At 48.9% G+C, this 20,232-nt stretch overlaps 1 protein-coding gene across 2 annotated transcripts in view; it reads right to left on the reverse strand.

The window, feature by feature from the left end:
• Positions 1–20,232, reverse strand: part of myo7aa (myosin VIIAa) — a 120,204-nt gene that overhangs the window by 58,654 nt on the left and 41,318 nt on the right. For both annotated transcript variants that reach the window (XM_080197678.1, XM_080197676.1), the window contains 6 exons: positions 19,243–19,378; positions 18,059–18,165; positions 12,095–12,232; positions 9,695–9,853; positions 5,522–5,614; positions 930–1,024 (listed from right to left, as the gene is read on the reverse strand). In XM_080197678.1, coding sequence (XP_080053804.1) covers positions 930–1,024; positions 5,522–5,614; positions 9,695–9,853; positions 12,095–12,232; positions 18,059–18,165; positions 19,243–19,378 — 728 coding nt within the window. The remainder of the gene's footprint in view (positions 1–929; positions 1,025–5,521; positions 5,615–9,694; positions 9,854–12,094; positions 12,233–18,058; positions 18,166–19,242; positions 19,379–20,232) is intronic.

Below are 20,232 nucleotides of genomic sequence, written 5' to 3' on the forward strand. Positions count from 1 at the left end.
CAAACTCGATGGGCTGAATGGCCTCCTTCTGCACTCTATGATTCTGTGAGACAAACAAAAGTCTACCTCAGTGCACCACTGGGTCCGTGAAAAGAATTGGAACATGGCTCAGCGGATAACGTTCTCACTCAGGAGTCAGGAGATTGTGGGTTCGAGCCCCGCTCGAGTAGAAGTGGGCTGACACTCCCAGCGCAATGCTGCATTGTTTTGATGCATGACATTAAACCAAGGTTCCTGCTGTTCTCTCAGTTGGATTGGATGAGAGTCAATGTCATCACATGATCATCGGCCACATCCCTGACTCAATCTCCGGAATAGCATTGTTCTTGTAATCAAATAGAAACGACCAATGTTGCTAGCTGATCTTTTGTAACAACAGAGATAAGATTAAACTAGACAGTGACCTTCCGCTGCACAAGGGAAAACATCAACTTGGTTTGTAATCCGACAGCAATATTCAAGAGGTCTTTTCCCTCCTGGAACGAAGAGGGATGAGGGGTGACCTTAGAGAGATTTATATAATCATGAGGGGCATAGATAAGGTGAATAGCCAAGGTCTTTTTTTTAGCAGGGGAGGGGAGTCCAAAAACTAGAGGGCATAGGTTTAAGCTAAGAGTAGAAAGGGACCTGAGGCGCAACGTTTTCACACAGAGACTGGTGTGTGTATATGGAATGAGCTGCCAGAGGTGGTGGTAGAGGATTTAAAAGACGTTTGGACAGGTACGTGGATGGGAAACGTTAGAGAGATATGGGCAAACGGGGTTAGTTCAGTTTAGGAAATCTGGTTGGCATGAACAAGTTGGGCCGAAGGGTCTGTTTTCATGTCATATGTCACTATGACAGTAGGTTCCACTATGTAGTCTTCCACTTAGTTTGGGGCCTTTAGAATGAAGCTGGAGGGGGCTCCAGTTTTCTAATGTGAGCTCTACCTGTCTTTGAATCCCCGAACCACTTTCTGAATGAGGATGACCTTGTCCGTTATTGCCTTGTCTCTCTCAATCTCCAGCAACATATCGTGGTGATCCTGAAAAACACCCAAAGAAAGTTAAACATTCCACAATAAAAAACCCCCACCGCTCACAGAATGACTCGCTTCAGGGGAACACTGCTCCATCGAATATCAGAGTACAACACACCTCCCCGTCCAAAATGCCTCGCATTTCCTACTGTCATTTCAGCCACAGACCCATCTGGAATCAATGGAAATCTACTCTCTCCCATCAAAACAAGAGAAAATGCTGGAAAATCTCAGCAGGAGAGAAAAGAGCTGACATTGAGTCCAGATGACCCTTTGTCAAAAGCTAAAAGACCAACACCAAGAGAGAAATGGAAACCAGTAAAAGGTGGATGGCGAGGCGAGGCGAGGTGAGGTGGGGGGGGTGGGGGGGGGGGGGGGGTGGGGGGGAGTTGTGGTGGAAGAAACATACTGAAGTCCTGTCAGAGAGAAGGGCACTACTTCTTCAGGGCAAGAGAAGGTTAGCTTACTTGAAAATTTCACCAAAAATGGAGACACATGGGGAATCAAGGAACAAGGAAACAAGGCATGTGAATGAAGATACAATTCAATCATGATCCAGATGATGGATCCAGGCCCTGCTCCTGCTCCTGTCAATGATGCACCTCTTGGCTATCTTCACTTAAAATCGAGAGCTGGGGCTTGTTCCTGGCCTGGATCTCTCTGCCTGATGCTGTCATTTTGTCCAAATTTTAGCTGGCAGAAGAGTTCCTAATGTCTTCTCCAAGAGATGAACCTCCATAAAATTCCCCAATCATTCGTTTAAGCTGAAACCCAAGGCTGGAATATAGTGTAAGTTGTTTCCGAGGAAGATCTGTGTCACCCACATCCTCCCACCCATTGACTCTGTCTACACTTCCCACTACTTCGGTAAAGCAGCCAGCGTAATTAAGGATCCCACCCACCCTGGGCATTCTCTCTTCCACCTTCTACCATTGGGAAAAAGATACAAAAGTCTGAGATCATGTACCAACCAACTCAAGAACAGCTTCTTCCCTGCTGCCATCAGATTTTCGAATGGGCCTACCTCATATTAAATTGATTTTTCTCTTATACCCTAGTTATAACAGTAACACAACATTCTGCATTCCCTCCTTTCCTTCTCTATGAACAGTATGCTTTGACCACATAGCGTGCAAGAAACAATACTTTTCACTGTATGTTAACACATCTAACAATAATAAATCAAATCTAAGGGGCTAATTAAGTTGATGGGCGAAGCCCTGTTTGCTCTGACAATCCTTTGCACCAGTTAAGGATTTTACACATCGGGTGAGATTCTCCAGCCTCCCTCTGTGTTTGTCTCGGCGGGAGACGGTGGTGCCGTTCGCTGGAGGCCGGACCCTCTAGTCCCAATTGCTGTCAATGGGAATTCCAATCAAAGCCTCCCCCCACACTGCTGGGAAACCCACGTCAGGGGGTGCGTCACCAGCAGACCAGAGAATCCCGCTGGCGTGAACAGTCGGAGAATTCCAGTCCTTCCGATTGAAATAAAACACCTACAGAAGCAGGTGCGGCACAATAAGGATTTAAATGCAAGTAAAGCCGGATGCAGTCAGTAATATTTTCAGATCGTGAGTGGGAGTCCCAAAAAAGTTCCAAGTGTGAAGTCATGTAAAAACTGGAGTAAACCCTGCTGGATTTTCAAATTGAATCTCCCGCACTCTGCACTGCAGAGCGCACTGGTGTAAATCACGTCAAAAATCAGCGGGTGGGACCTATTCCTGTTAGAGTGGCCAGCAGCATAGCGCTGAGCGGGTCACTGCGTATACGCCGATCCGTCAGAGTCACGCGCTGCTGGCCTCCCAATCGCTCATCACCAGCCAGCCCTCCCATCCCGTCCTCCCCCCTCCCCAACAGCTCGATCGCCGGTCAGCACAGTAGCCCCACATCACCGTCCCAACAATTCCCCCCAATCCCGCCCCCTCCAGTCGCTGGGCCCCCTGGGCCAGCCTCCAGATGCACCCCCAACCCACCCCACCAATGGCCAAACAAAACCATTCACTGGTCTCCCTTCCTCTGTAACTGATCCTAAAGCAGAGTAGCAGTGGGACCCCCACCCCCACACCCATTTCCCCCTCTCCAGAGGCTTCACCCAACTCCCCCCCCCCCCACCCCCAAACCTTTTCCCCAATTAGGCCCTACCTGATGGGCAGTGTCAAGGTGCCCGATGGGCAGTGTCAGGGACCAGACTGGCAATGCCCAAGGGTCCCCCCACACCCCCACCCTTTAGCTCCGACCTCCTGGGGTGGCCTCCATTCACTCCAGTGGGGTTGGGATGCCAGATTCCCATAAGTGGGGAGCTACTGTAAACCCCGCTGGAATGGAGGGGGGGGGGGGGAGAGGGGAGGGCGGAGGGGGATGTCAATGGTCTCTGAGACTTTAGCCCCAGGCCCACTAATGATATTCCAATTCTCGTTTACATAATTCATTCAGCTCCACGCCGATTTCTGGCGCAGAGCTGACAACACCATAAATATCCAGCAGTCGGAGAGGCGCGGCGCCCATCGGGGGCTAAACGGCCTTCGCCCCAGGCTCCCAGCGCCGCGGGCTGGGAGAATCAGCCCCTTTATCTCTCCCCCTTTTCCAGTCAACCTACTTCATTTCAATCCTGCCCCGTCCTCCGCCGTTCCAATCCTAAAAGCAAAACGCATCGAAAACAAATCTCTCAGCACACACATGCACACGCACACACACGCACACACACCCACGAGTTTTCCCCAAGTTGCCACGGCAACGGCCTTCTGCGATCATCACTGCCCCATCAGAAGATCTGGGGTTTCCTGTCAGGAAGCAGGGGTCGCCTGCTGTCCCCGGCAATAACCAGGAACGAACAAAGCCGCTTCCTGACAGGACGAAAGCTGAGAATGGCTGATAAACCCTCCCGCGGGTGGAGGGAGGAGAAGGAACCAGCGCCGGCCTCCAGTAGCCAGTCTCTGATCTCAGCACCGTCCCGATATCGAGAACCTGTTCCTTTGGCGTAATAAACCCTTCACAGAGACAGTCCCAAAATAATCCCCTGAATAAGTCCCACGGACTCGCGGTGTTTACACCTACTTTCTCTCTCCAGGCCCACTGAGTTTATCCAGCAGTCTGGGGACGCGATGGCCTCGCGATATTATTGCTAGAATATTAATCCAGAAACTCAACTAATACTCCAGTGACAAAATGCTGGATAATCTCAGCATCTGTAAGGAGAGGAAAGAAAAAAAAAGAGCTGACATCTTGTATCCCGATGACCCTTTGTCAAAGCTAGTGTTCTGGGTTCGAATCCCACCACGGCAATTGGCAGAATTTGAATTCATTTAAAATATCTGGAATTAAGAATCTACTGAAGATCCATTGTCGATTGTCAGAAAAACCCATCTGGTTCACTAATGTCCTCTAGGGAAGGAAATCTGCCATCCTTACCTGGTCTGGCCTACCTAGGGCTCCAGAACCACAGCAATGTGGTTAACTCTCAGCTGCTCTCCAAGGGCAACCAGAGATGGGCAATAAATGCTGGTCAACCAGCGACGCGAAAATGAATAAAAACATTTTAGAAACGTTGAAAATAGGAACTGGAGTGGGCCACTCGGCCCTTCAAGACTGCCCCATCGTTCAATCCGGGAGAGGGGAAGGGTGGTGAGGTGAGAGATGGAGGTGGGATAGCCGGGAAGGCGAAGTCTAATTAAGGCCAGATGGAACGATGAGGTGGCGGGAGACCTAAACACAGCGAGATTGGATGAGGAACGGGTGACTGACAGGAGGCGATGGAGAAGAGGAGTGGTGAACCCGGTGACCCCAGGTTAAAAAAAAGAGAAGTCAGAAGTGACAGAAGGCAGCCAAAGATGGCTTCAAGGTGCCACGCCTTTGGACAGAATTCTCACTGGTGTCATATTTGTCACTTAGTCAACCTCACAATCCAACTAACCTAGTCAGTCGTTCTCATATTGTCGTCTTTTGGGATCTTGCTGTGCTTCCTACCATTACAACAATGGCTACACTTCAAAAAGTAGTTTATTCCCTCTTAAACACATCGAGATCTCCAGGTGATCGTGCAAGACGCGACGAAGAAATGCAAGCCCAACCTTTCTTAAGTCCTTGCCTGCCAGGTTAACTAACCAATGAAAGTGACCCATCGCAGGACATCTCATTTGGCTACAGGCAACCCCGCTACCACCTATTGACTCCGACACAATGGCAATGCAATGTGGATGAGTCTCAACTGCCCTCTGAAATGGCCTAGAAAGCCACTCAGATCACGAGTAATTAGGAATGGACAACAAATTCTGACCTAGTCAGCAACGTCCATACCCCGTAAAAGAAGTTTGTAAGAAGTCTCAGCAAGGCCTGACACTGGTAACATGAGCTATCAAGGGCTCTTATGGCCTTTACAGAGAGTTTTGACCTAACAATGTGTTCTGTATTAGAAGCCAGATGTTCTAACTTGGCCATCCAGCACTCGCACTCTCTTTGCCCTCCTCCCCCCCTAGCGCTCACAGACTGAAATTCGCGCACACAAACCTTTAGGAAAATCTTAGTCTTTCCAATCTGCCAATCTCCACCTTGTCCCAGAACGGCTTCTGCTATTCGCTGGCAGGTACCACGCAAATCTCCCTGGGAACAGAGAAACACATTCAGAGATTGAAATCACACCTACTGATTTAAAAAAAAACCACGCAACTCGCAAACACACTTCGGTTGGGCAGCACTGGGTTCCGTCAAACGAGCAGCAACTCACCTCCAGTTGTTTGACCCCACTCTAGAGACACAACCACATCATCTAGGCCAAGGCTTCAATGCTGTATTGAATGAGGCATCAGACGCACCAACTTAGGAAAATGTTGGTGTTTTTGTTAGGCGGGGGCAAAATCAAGGGATAAGGAACAAAGGAGTAAATGGGAGTTGAGATACATTCATGAGGTAATTAGTTGAGATCAGAAGATCACAAGATAATAATAGGAAGGGGAGTCAGCCATTCAACTCCTCTGTCGTTTAATAAGATCATGGTTGATCTAATTGAAGCTCAACTCCACTTCCTGTCTTCTCCCAAAACGCCCAGGTCCCTTGTTGATCAAAAAGCCTGAATACATTCAAGACAGAGATAGACTTTGACCCACTGCTGTCTTGGGAAGGGAATTGCAAAGATTAACAATCCTCAGAGGAAAGAAATCCCCCCCAATCTCGGTCTTAAATAGGACTCCCCTTGTCTTTAAACTATGGCCTGAGTTCTAGACTCCCCCCACGAGGGGGGCATCCTCTGCCAAGGTCCCTCAGGATCTTGTACCTTTCAATAAGATTACTTCTCATTTATCTAAACTGCAAGAGGTTTAGAATTAACCTACTCAACTTCTCCTCATAAAACAAGCATCCTTTCTGATTGCATCACAGCTTGGTGTGGTTCTTGTTCTGACCAAGACCCAGAAGCTACAAAAGGATCGTGAACAAAGCCCAGTCCATTACGCAATCCAAACCAGTTTCCCATCCATTGACTCTGTCTGCACTTCCCACTGCCTCGGAAAAGCAGCCAGCGTCATCAAGGACCCCACGCGCCCCGGACATTCTCTCCTCCAGCTTCTTCCGTCGGGAAAAAGATACAAGAGTCTGAGGTCACATATGAACTGACTCAAGAACAGCTCCTTCCTTCCTTCTTGCCATCAGACTTTCAAATGGACCTACCATATATAAAGTTAATTTTTCAGTCACAAGTAGGCTTACATTAACACTGCAATGAAGTTACTGTTACATTCCCCTGGTCGCCACAGTCCGGCGCCTCTTCGGGTTAACGCACCAAATCATCACGTCTTTCAGAGGAAACCCGCACAGACACAGTGAGAACGTGTAAGCTCTGCACAGACAGCAACCCAAACTGGGAATCGAACCCAGGTCCCTGGCGCTGTGAGGCAGCAGTGCTAACCATTGTGCCACTGTGCCTCAAGCCGATCTTTCTCTTCACCCTATCTATAACTGCAACCACTATACTCTGCACCCTCTCCTTTCCTTCTCCTCTATGTACTGGGCATCACGTTGGCACCCGGGCAGCACAGTGGTCAGCACTGCTGCCTCACAGCGCCAGGGGCCCGGGTTTGATTCCCGGCTTGGGTCACTGTGTGTGGAGTCTGCATGTTCTCCCCGTGTCTGCGTGGGTTTCCTCCAGGTGCTCCAGTTTCCTCCCACAGTTCGGAAGGCAGGCCGATTAGACACATTGAGGGAGAATTTAGCATGGCCAGTGTACCCGAACAGGCGCCGGAGTGTGGCGACTAGGGGATTCTCACAGTAACTTAATTGCAGTGTTAATGTAAGCCTACTTATGAGACTATTAAATAAACTTACACTTTGTCTGTATAGCGCAATAAATAATACTTTTCACTGTATCCCAATATATATGACAATAATAAATACAGTTCCTCCTCAGAATCATCTTTGGTGAATCTTGCAGTGGAACAGCTGAGAGGCAGAACAACCTACACTAATTCCTAATATTCCATTCCCAGCTATAGATTAAAGGGTTCTTTACCTTTCCCCACAGCCCAGGCAACATGCAACCCTTAACCTGCATCACAAAATAGCGCCAATGTTTTTGTTTTTCAATCTTATCTGCTGTTGAATGATCGACAAGAATTTAAATCTAGGGTTTTCCCTGTTATATCAACACATGGAGCAAACAACAAAATCTGTGCCACAATGATAATTGCAAAACGGGCTGAGTAATTCCCTCATTAAGTCAACAGTGAAGCAATTAAAAGCAGCCCAGACAGAGCAATAGGCTGTGTTACCGCAGAGGGACACAAAGATCAGGTCACAGCGAAGGTATAGCTGAAAAAAAATGGTCACTGCCCCATCCTCTTCCAGAGAAGACTCACATTGAAGAGGTTCTGCTTCTCATAGAATTCTGACAGTGCAGAAGGTGGCCATTCGGCCCATCAAGTCTGCACTGACCACAATCGTACCCAGGCCCTATCTCCGTCACCCCATATATTTATCCCACTAATCCCTCTAACTACGCATCCCAGGACACTAAGGATCAATTTAGCATGGCCAATCCACCTAAACCCGCACATTTTTGGAGTGTGGGAAGAAAGCAGAGCACCTGGAGGAAACCCACACAGACATGGGGAGAATGTGCAAACTCCACACATACAGTGACCCAAGTGGGAATTGAACCCAGGTCTTTGGAGCGGTGAAGCAGCAGTGCTAACCACTGTGCCACTAAACCTGTCAACGGGTAGAGTAGAGTAGTGTGGGAACCCACAGAGCAGTGAAACTTGCCAGGGTTTCTAACCAGACTGGCTGTGAATAACTAACTTACTACCTTCACCAGCTGATCCCAAACCTGCAGTTTCCACCGACAGCACACAGGCACATCATCAACTCCGAATCGCAACACAAATCAACTGTGTCAATGTCGCTTGGTCAAAATCCTGGAACGCCCACCAGGGTGGCACAGTGGTACTGCTGCCTCACAACGCCAGGAACCTGGGTTCAAATCCGGCCTCAGGTCACTGTCTGTGTGGAGTTTGCATGTTCTCCCAGTGTCTGCATGGGTTTCCTCCCACAGCCCAAAGATGTGCAGTTTAGGTTAGCTGGTCATGCTAAATTGACCCCAGTGGGACTAGTAGGGTAAATACATAGGGCCTGGGTGGGATTGTGATCAGTGCAGACTCGATGGGTGACATGACCTCCTTCTGCTCTGTAGAGATTCTCTAAACATGGGTGCACATTTTCCTTCCTTGATTCCTTCATGGGATGCGCATCGCCGGCAAGGCCAGCATTTGTTGCCCATTCATAATTGCCCTCAACCGAATGTCTCACTTGGCCATTTTGGGGGGTTGTTAAGAATCAACCACATTGGTGTGGCTCTGGGGTCACATGTAGGCCAGAACAGGTAAGAATGGCAGATTTCCTTCCCTAAAGGACGTTAGCGAACCAGATGGTTTTTTACAACAAATCGGTGATAGTTTCACGTTCACCATTACTGATGCAAATTCTACCAGCTGCCATAGAAACATAGAAGCAGGTAGAGGCCATTTGGCCCTTCGAGCCTCCTCCCACATTCATTTTGATCATCGAATTCAATATCCTGATCCCCCCTTCCCCCCATATCCCTTGATCTCTTTAGCCCCAAGAGTTCTTCTTGAAATCAGCCAGATCATGAACCTGGGTCTCGGGACTACTTGTTCAGTGACACAACCACTTTGCCACCTTTTCTCCTTGAACCTACATGGGCTGCCAACTAGGAGGTAGCTCACGGCCACCTCCTCATGGAGGATTAGGGATGGACAATAAATGTTGGCCCAGCCAACAAAATTAAAGATCAGAATGCAAGAGGGGAACCATTAAATCTCCAATAAAAAATTAAAGTTTAAAGTTTTTAGAAGTTTATTTATTAGCGTCACAAAGTAGGCTTATATTAACACTGCAATCAAGTTACTGTGAGAATCCCCTAGTTGCCACACTCTGGCGCCTGTTCAGTTACTTTGAGGGAGAATTTAGTATGACCAATGCACTGAACCAGCACATCTTTCGGGTTGTGGGAGGAAACCTGAGCACCCGAAGGAAACCCACACAGACACGGGGAGAATGTGCAGACTCCACTCAGCCAGTGACCCAAGCCAAGAATCGAACCCGGGTCCCTGGCGCTGTGAGGCAGCGGTGCTAACCACTGTGCCACCGTCCGCAGCGAGGTCCGGGATTTACCTGTTTGTAAGCTGGTTTCACTCCAGGCATCAGCACCCGATATCGGTCCACAAACTCCACAAAGGTGTAACGAATGGGATAACCGGCTCGTCTGATCCGAATAGTCTCCATCATTCCAGAGTATCTCAGCTGACGGACACACAGCTCCCGGTCAAATAACTGTGGGATGGCAAAGAGACACCACCGTCAAAAAAAAACGCAATCCATCCTGCTTGGCTCAGCTGGTAAGTACTTCACACAGAGTGTGGGGTGGATGTGTGAGATTCGGGAAAACTCCCAACGTAGACCCTTCTATACCTCCAGCAGATGTAGGGGGTTCCAGTATCATCCACAGGATAGGGAATAGGAGAGAAAAGCCCCACCATCCTAGAATTCACCTTTTTCATTAGAATCCCCATAGCACAACAGGCCATTCAGCCCACCGAGTCTATACCAACCACAATCCCACCCAGACCCTACACCTGCAAGCTCATATATTTACCGTGCTAATCCCCCTGGCACTTGTGCCAATTTTATCTTGGCCAATCAAACTGACCCGCACATCTTTGGGAGGAAACCGGAACACCCAGAGGAAACCCATGCAGACACGGGGAGAATGTGCAAACTCCACACAGACAGACAGTGACCTGAGGCCAGAATCGAACCTGGGTCCCTGAGGCAGCAGTGCCAACCGCTGCCCTCCTGAATGCTAATCTGTGACTGCTGAATTGATTGGTGAATTGCAGCTGAGGGGCAGGGCAGATTGCGAAGGCTTCCATCGTCGAATAACCCAGCACTTAACTGTTCGAATTGACCTGGGTGGCAATATCAGCTGCTTTGGAAATACACCACGTGGGTACTTCCTGTAGCCACATGCTTGCTCTCAGTGGCTGGTGTCCAAATGTTGTACGTGAACATTTCCCAAGCTGTCATTTAAAGAACTCTCTGCCATTCTGTTTCTCCCTCCAAAGTGGGAAACTTCCCACTTATCCACATTACACTGCATCTGAGGTGTATTTGCCCACTCACTCACTCAAGGCGACTTAATTGCCTTGAAGTCGCAAAGTCCTCCTCACCATTTCTCATTCCCTCCAATGTGAGAGCAGACTTGGAAATATAACATTTGTTTCCCTCATCCAGATCATTGTTGAATATTGTGAATAGCAGGGGGGGCTCGAGCACCGATCTCTGCAGGACCACACTAGTCACCGCCCGCATTTGTAGTGCCTTCCCCGACCCCACAACACCAAACAGTGCTTTACAAGTTGTAGCCTCATCTGTGCAGAGGAGGTTTACTAGGCTGATACCGGAGTTGAGGGGGTTGAGCTATGAGGAGAGGCTGAATAAACTAGGCTTGTACTCGTTAGAGTTTAGAAGAATGAGGGGAGATCTCATTGAGACGTATAAGATGATGAATGGGATGGATAGGGTAGAGGTGGAGAGACTCTTCCCGCTCAGAAAGGACAGCAGGACTAGGGGGCACAGCCTCAAGATAAAGGGGGGGGCGGTTTAGAACGGAGTTGAGGAGGAACTTCTTCACTCAAAGGGTGGTGAATCTCTGGAATTCTCTGCCCGTTGAAGTGGTGGAGGCTGCCTCGCTAAATATTTTTAAGACGCGGGTTGATGGGTTTTTGATAGGAGAGGGGATTAAGGGTTATGGGGAGAGGGCGGGAATGTGGAACTGAGCCACAACAGATCAGCCATGATCTTATTGAATGGCGGGGCAGGCTCGAAGGGCTAGATGGCCTACTCCTGCTCCTATTTCTTACGTTCTTATGCCAGCTGGGTGTTTTACCAGTCACCTGTGCCCGCCCCCGCCCCACCACAGGTGGAATCTCTGCTCCCAGAAACACTATCTCTTTCACTACTCTCATCAAAACCACCACCCCCCCGCAGTCACAAGACCGGAAAACATTTAGCGCTTCTGCAAGGAGAGGGGTCCAACTGATGGTGATGGATTCTTCATCTGAGTGGCACGGTGGTTAGCACTGTTGCCTCACAGTGCCAGGTTCGAACCCAGTCTCAGGTGACTGTGTGTGGGGTTTGCGCATTCTCCCCGTGTCTGCGTGGGTTTCCCTCCCATATCCCTTAATGTCGCCAATGCCTCGAAACCCAGCAACGTCTGCTTTCCACGCAAGCAAGAAAGGGCGATCTTCAACAGAGGCACACACGGGATTTGAGAGTAAAATAATAAACGGCGTGTTGATTTTCCAATCCGGTGCGCGTGCAAATCTCCCGGTGCTGGTTTTCCGTTTTAAACGCACCCTGCTCTGAGAACCACAACGGCGTCCAACACTTCAGAGCTTCTGCCTCAAGTCTCTTGGGCTTGAGCAGGAGCTCTGCTTTCCCACTTCCCCCTCACATTTGTCCCACAGAATTTCACACAGATTATCCCGTCGCGGAAAATCGGCAGGTTCTTACCATGGACTTCTTGTATTCATTGGGCTTGATGCAGCGAACAAAGAAGGGCTGGCAGACACTGAGCGTTCTCATCAGCAGCTCCAGCGAGCGCTTGAACTGGCTGCTGAGGGTCGGTGAGCGCTTCCTCGTCTCTGCTCCCTGGGAATAAGGAAGGCAGTGGAAATCAAAACAACACAGGAAGCAATGAAACAGCCAGAGACACTTTCCTCTGGCACACACGCCGCAGTCACCATTAACTCCTGCACCGCCGCCACCCTGTACCGAGAGGGGACAGGAAACAAAACCCACTGACAGCCCCTTACATTAACACCGCAATGAAGTCACTGTGAAAATCCCCTCGTCGCTACACGGAGGGGGAATTTAGCATGGCCAATACATCTAACCAGCACGTTTTTTTTTGGACTGAGGGAGGAATCCGGAGGAAACCCATGCAGACACGGGGAGAATGTGCAGACTCTGCACAGACCCAAGCCGGGAATCGAACCCAGGTCCCTGGGTCTTGTGGGGCAGCAGTGCTAACCACTGTGCTGCCCACAATCCCATCTTTTCCAGCCTCTCCTCCTCCTCCTCTCTGTTGACCATCCCAGTCGATATGGAATTAGGTTAGCCTTTGTGCCAAGTCAGGGTTTCCGTCGCAAAATTGGAGCTAATCTGGAGGTTTTTAGCAAGGCCACTACATTACAATGGTGGGAGGGAGGGAGAGGGAGGGAGGTGAATATCCTCTTTAACACTGTGGGGAAATGAGAGGTTTGGGTTAAGTTGCATTGCTTGTGCAGGCTGGGTGAAGAGGGCGAGGGGGATTACTAGGCTGGGTGAAGAGGGCGAGGGGGATTACTAACCTGGCGTGCCGAATGCTGATGCTCGGAGTCGAGGCCCCAAGGCTGGGATGGAACGCAGCTCGCTAACCTCTGCAACACATGGACTGGTCACTTACAGGCTCGGGCTAGAGGGCGGGCTCACTGTCCAATCCAAGCACAGTTGGTTGGAGGTTTCCGACGCTGGAGGATCAGTGAGAAGCCCCCTGCGGCGGAACAGCTGCAGTTGTGGGTAAGGGAAAGAGTGGGGATGAGGGGGGGGGGCTTCAAAATGGCGGCTTCCCCTTGGCGCTTTGAAAAATGACCTGAGTGAAAATGGCGGCTGCTGTCAGACCATCTCAGCGAAGGAGGAGCTATCGCCCCTTTTTCCCCCTGCGCCTCCCCCCCCAAACCACTGCATCCCTCCCTTTCCCCCTCCACCCCCAGCCACTGCACCCCTCCCTCCCCTCCCCCCACCCCACCCACTGCACCCCTCCCTCCCCTCCCCCCACCCCACCCACTGCACCCCTCCCTGCTCTCCCCCCCACCCCAGCCACTGCACCCCTCCCTCCACCCCATCCACTGCACCCCTCTTTCTCCCTGTAACACCACTAGAACAGACAGAACTTTGGCTACAGTTCATTGAGTGGGAGAGGATGGTGGGGTTTGGGGGTTGGGGAGGGGGTGGCTGGTCATGCATGTTAAAAAAAATAATTGGCCTGTAACAGTTGCCCCCTCCGACCTCCCCAATCCTGCCGTCGGGAAGCTGCCCCCTTTCAAAGGCTGCGTTTTTGGCCATTACAAAAAAAAAAGAGGGAGCTGCCCTTGCTGACTGGAAACGGGGAGTTGGCGGGGGGGGGGGACTGCCCCCACAGCCAGCGGGCAAGCAATCTGCACCCCTTCCCCTCCCCCACCCCAACTCTGCCAACCCCTCCAACCACCGCACTCTGCCCCAGGGTATCAAAACATTTCACTGAATTTCACTCAGCCTGTTGCTGGAATCCAAGACTGATCCCGGTCACATTTCTCCGTAGCTGATGCGCCAGAGTTCAGTTACTTGGAACAGGATTTGTTGATTCAGCTGTGGAGCTGTAATCCATGTTGGTGTGTCTCAGCCTTTTGTTGGGGGGGGGGGGGGGGGGGGGGGGGGGTGGGGTGCGCGGGTGGAGGGAAGGAGTGGAATATGGACAGCTCCTCCGATGGGAATGTGGTGGAGGCGTGCGAAATTGGGGGGAGATACCGTCGCTCATTTGTGCTGCTGACGTAGGTCGGGGTGGGATTTCGGAAACATCGGAATGTGCATTGTCCACAGTTTGCTATCCACCGAAGAAAGCAGCTGGAAAACCGTTGGACGTCATCCCGATATTCCGATGGCGCATTCCCCAGGCTGCTGCGAGGGATGACCTCTTGCTGGAAATAATCACATGACCTGCTGCTTCCCACTGCCTCACCCCTCGCTCCCACCCCAATATTTTTATAATTAAAAAGACAAAAATTTTTTTTAAAAAAAGGGAGAAAAGACAGACTTTAACATTCCCCTATTGTCCGGTTACTTCCCAGTCATCCCTGGGAGGTTGCAGGATTACAATTCTGGGAGGGGGTGGGATGAGGGGGTGGGTAATAGCCCCAGGCACCAAGAGGGAAACACAGTTCAGAGTAGTGTTTGGAATTGTTATTTTCCAGCTTTTATAGTGTTTTTTTGTTCCTCCTGGAAAAAGGCGCTCACTCACATTCAAATAGATTGCAATCCATCAGACCATTTGTGAAGAAGCTCTATCCTCAACCCCTTTTGCTTTGCGTGCATCTTCCCAACCCTCACACGAACAAAATAATAAATCCCGTTCCTCAGCACGTTGAGGATTTCCGACCTTGGAGCTCACTTTACGCTCCACCAAGCGGCCACCATTCCCAACAGCACCGTGAGCTTTATGACGGTGATGGCTGAAATGTCTGCAAAGGCACAGCTGTCTCCTGGTCTCCACATGGGATGTCGCAGTGGTCAAGGTTCTCTAACGTTTTACGAGGAACTTCTTCACTCAAAGGGTGGTGAATCTCTGGAATTCTCTGCCCATTGAAGTGGTGGAGGCTGCCTCGTTGAATATATTTAAGTCACGGGTAGATAGGTTTCTGATAGACAAGGGGAATTAAGGGTTATGGGGAGAAAGTGGGAAAGTGGAACTGATCCACTTCAGATCAGCCATGATCTTATTGAATGGGGGGGCAGGCTCGAAGGGCTAGATGGCCGACTCCTGCTCCTATTTCTTATTTTTTGCTTGTGAACTAACAGTGTACAAGCATTTCTCTTGGTTTGCCTTTTCTTTTCCCGTCACCAACTTAAGCAGTGGTGCCTTCTCCTTCCAGCAGTGCAAGAAGCTTTAACTACAATCTGCTAGACAATCTGTCTGCCCGCTAACCCAGCACAGTTTTACCGGAGAAAATCTTGCGCCAACTATCGCTTCATTGCTGTGAGTGTGTGTTTCTCCTCTTGGGTGAACAGAAGTAAATGCTTGCTCTTTATGGTAACGCTGTGTGCACAAGTCTGAAATTTGATTTGATTTATTGTCACGTGTATTGGGATACAGTGAAAAATATTGTTCCTTGTGTGCTACGCAGACAAAGCATACCGTTCATAGAGTATATAGGGAGAAAGAAAGGAGGGGACACAGCATGTAGTGTTACAGTCAGAGCTAGGGTGTACAGAAAGATCAACTTAGTGCAAGGTAGAATCAGAATCGTAGGAAAACAACAGCACAAACAGGCCATTCGGCCCACAAGTTGCGCCAATCTTATCGCTACCTACTAGGCTTACCTATCCCCCTCAATCCTATTAAGTCCCATGTACTCATCCAGAAGTCTCTTAAAAGACCCTATCGAATTTGCCTCCACCACCACCACCGATGGCAGCCGATTCCACTCACCCAACACCCTCTGAGTGAAAATGGTAGATCCATTCAAAAGTCTGATGGCAGCAGGGAAGAAGCTGTTCCTGAGTCAGTTGGTATGTGTCCTCAGACTTCTGTATCTTTTGTCAGACTTAGGTTTCAGACTTTTGTGTATTGTCACATTTGACTGGAGGTAGGAAACGAGTGCAAGTTTGGTTGAACCAAACCAACTCTCCCATGGTGCATGGCGCAGATTCTATTGGACATCTTTTAGTTACCAACTTGACGAGTCTTTTTACTTTCCTTGCTCTGACATCTCTATCTTTGGCCTGTTGCACTGATTCCCTGGAGCTGCAGGAATCTTAAGGAGCAGCACCTCATTTTTCTATTACATGCTTTACATCCTGCTGGACTCTACGTTGAGTTCAACAATTTCACATTGTAATTTGCTTGTCATGTTAACACACGATCCTGCTCCCATGTTCACATGTCTGTCCTTGGCCTGCTGTAATGTTCCAATGAAGCTCAACGCAAACTGGAGGAACAGCATCTCATCTCCCGGCTCGGCACTTTACTAATGATTAGCTCTACTCCACCTCGGCCTGTTGGTTTTCATTTTATTTAATTTTTAAACCATTCTGCACTTTTTTTTTATTGTCTCCCTTTGTTGTTCTTTCCCCTGACTCTTTTCCCTTATTTTATCCCCCCCTTTCCATACCTTTTCTCCCCCTTCTCCTCAATTTTACCTCTCCGCCGTCCATCGCCCACCCACATCTCTATCTGTCACAGTTTACTCCGATTACAGTTTCTCTGCCATTCACGCCCTTTATTCTCTCTATAAGAACATAAGAACATAAGAAATAGGAGCAGGAGTAGGCCATCTGGCCCTTCGAGCCTGCCCCGCCATTCAATAAGATCATGGCTGATCTGTCGTGGCTCAGTTCCACTTTCCCGCCCTCTCCCCATAACCCTTAATCCCCTCTCTTATCAAAAACCCATCAACCCGCTTCTTAAAAATATTTAGCGAAGCAGCCTCCATCACTTCAACGGGCAGAGAATTCCAGAGATTCACCACCCTTTGAGTGAAGAAGTTCCTCCTCAACTCCGTTCTAAACCGCCTCCCTTTATCTTGAGGCTGTGCCCCCTAGTCCTACTGTCTTTTTTGAGCGGGAAGAGTCTCTCCACCTCTATCCTATCCATCCCATTCATCATCTTATACGTCTCAATGAGATCTCCCCTCATTCTTCTAAACTCTAACGAGTACAAGCCTAGTTTATTCAGCCTCTCCTCATAGCTCAACCCCCTCAACTCCGGTATCAGCCTAGTAAACCTCCTCTGCACTCCCTCCAGGGCCAAAATATCCTTGCGCAGGTGCGGCGCCCAAAACTGCACACAGTACTCCAGCTGCGGCTGCCATTAGCAGCCTTTCCCCTGGTTTCTGTGACTATGACTTATCTTGCATTCCCACCCCCTACAGTGTAAATATCTCCCATTTTCTTTGCCTTTTAGCTTTGACAAAGGGTCACCTGGGCTCGAAACGTCAGCTCTTCCCTCTCGTTACAGATGCTGCCAGACCTGCTGAGATTTTCAAACATTTTCTCTTTTGGTAATTCCTGCCCCATTTTGTTCCCTTTCCTTTGTGACTCTGGTGTTTTTTTTTCCTGCCCCATCACAATTCCCCTTGGAAGACTAACTCTTTGGTGATCAAACCTCTCCTCCCTTTAGTCCTTGTCCCACTCACCCCCTTGCCCAAAGTTGAGTTAACTTTTCCCGATTCTAATGAAAGGGCGAGACCCCCAAAACATTAACTCCGTGGGCACAAATCCCATAAAAGGCCACGGGAGTCAAACACTCACCCAACGAAGGGGCAGTGCTCCGAAAGCTCGTGATTCCAAATAAACCTACTGGACTTTAACTGGTGTTGAGAGACTTCTTACTGCTCTCTGGAATGGTGGAGGAATCATTCAGTTCTACCAAACCACTACAACAAGGTATAACACACAGAAAAGGGAGATAGGGCACCATCAACTTCTCAAGGGAATTTAGAAATGGGCAACAAATGCTGGCAATGTCAACAATACCCACATCCCATGAATAAGTAAAAGCAAAAGAAACAAAAAATCACCGAGCTAACCAAGTACACGTGTCTCTTCCCTTCTCAATATCCTTTCAGGTTGAATGGATGGAAGCAGGTTGCAGTGGGGCGGGCTGCAGTGGGACGCTAAATATCACAGATAAACACACACCAAAAGAAAACCGGATCCCTTAATTAAAATGGAGCTAGTTACCATGGCTACGTCAGCCTGGAAGATCTGTTTGATGAATCTGTTCTTGGAGGAGTGGACCAATTGAATGATGTCCCCATGAAGCGTGTCTCGATTCTTCTCCAAAAAACCTAAAAAAAAAGGACAAAACGAGCAAACGCTAACACCAGGAGGATTTTGGGGTGACGGCAAGTGACAGAACCTGTCTGACCAACGTAGCAGATGGAGTTCAATGCAACTGGTTCTAAAGCAGACTCTCCTCTGAACTTTTGCCGGTTATTTATATCGGAGTTGATGTTAGATTAGTGAGCTCGCAATGGTACATCAGCGCTACTTCCTTCAGAAGCCCTTGTCAGTAATGCCATTAGCCCAGGTTAATGCTGTCTGGGTATGAGTTCAAACCCCACCATGGGAGTTGGTGGAATTTAAATTCATTGAATACATCTGGAACATAAAGCTAGTTAAGATGGCCCTCGATTTTTGTAAAAACACATCTGGTTCACTAATGTCCTGTAGGGAAGGAAATCTGCCATCCTTACCCAGTCTTACCTACATGTGACTCCACACCCATCACAATGTAAAGGGTAAAGTTACCATGGTCCCAGTTTACCAGAGGCTGCTTTTCCCTTTGCGAGGGAGAGCTTACTGGTGGTGATTTAATATCTGAGGATCACCATACTTCCAGCAAGGGGAAAGTAAAGTATATTTATTAGTCATAAGTAAGGCTTACATTAACAATGCAATGAAGTTACTGTAAAATTCTCCTAGTCGCCACACTCCGACTCCTGTTCGGGACAATGCATCTAACCAGCATGTCTTTTGGACTGTGGGAGGAAACTGGAGCACCCGGAGGAAACCCACACAGGCAGTGTCCCAAGTAGGAATTGAACCCAGGTCCCAGGCATTGTGAGGCAGCAGTGCTAACCACCCCGTGCCGCCCTGTGGAAAGGTTGAGAAGGTGGGGACTTCATGAATAACCTCAGCCGGTACGGGAATTGAACCTGCGCTGTTGGCATCACTCTGCGTCACTAACCAGCCACCCAGCCAACTGAGCTAAACCGACACAGCAATGTGGTTGATTCTTAACCACCCTGTGAAATGACTGAGCAAGCTGCCCAATTCAAGAGCAATTAGGGATTGGATAACAAATGCTGGCCCAGTCAGTGACACCCAATGTATAGTCCATTATGATTCACTCACCAACCTACCTTTAGTTTCATAGTAGACTATTCCAGCAAAATGGCTGATACCAAACTGGGTTTCATAGTTGTTCTTCGGAGGGATATAGTAGGTGTTTAGCTTGTGCTGAGAATTCAGTTTATTCAGCATCGTTGTGTCCGTGCCCTGTTGGGATATATTTTAGTAAAGAATTTGTTTCAAGATGATTATAATGGCCTTTAGAATGCCATATTACACAAAATCTATAAACACAGATGGGATTAGGGAATCCTTGATGTTAAATGGTTGGTACGTTTTTGTCCAAGTCTCAGTTTCCGTTTGTTTAACCGCGCAGCACCACAATTATTGCTACTTTGAGTAAAGCAGATATCCAATTCCACTAAACTCTATTTATAGAGCCCTACAGTGCAGAAGGAGGCTATTTGGCCCATCGAGTCTGCACCAACCACAATCCCACCCAAGCCCTATCCCCATAACCCCACACACCCTCATCCCGCTAACCCCTCTAACCTACACACCCCAGGGCACTAAGGAGCAATTTTTAGCATGGCCAATCCAGCTAACCCGCACATCTTTGGACTGTGGGAGCAAACCGGAGTACCCAGAGGAAACCCACGTAGACATGGGGAGAACATGCAAACTCCACACGGACAGTGACCCAAGGTCAGGAATGGAACCCATGTCCCTGGTGCTGTGAGGCAGCAGTGTTAACCACTGTGCTGTCCCTTCTATGTTTATTTTGGGGTAAAAGGTGTTAACCAACTGAACTAAATCAGATAAACCGAGGGGCAAATTAAAGAGTTGATCATTAAAAGGATATTGCCTTCAAAAAAAAGACAAAAATGTAACTTCAAGTATCAAATCAAAACACAGTAAGGTGTCTCACAACACCAGGTTAAAAGTCCAACAGATTTATTTGGAATCACGAGCTTTTGGAGCACTGCTCCTTCATCCGGTTGAGTGGAGGTGCTCTGAAAACTCGTGATACCAAATAAGGAAGGACTTTAACATGGTGTTGA

The sequence above is a fragment of the Carcharhinus amblyrhynchos genome, chromosome 10, assembly GCF_965287045.1.
Source record: "Carcharhinus amblyrhynchos chromosome 10, sCarAmb.v2.hapA, whole genome shotgun sequence".
Lineage (NCBI taxonomy): Eukaryota > Metazoa > Chordata > Chondrichthyes > Carcharhiniformes > Carcharhinidae > Carcharhinus > Carcharhinus amblyrhynchos.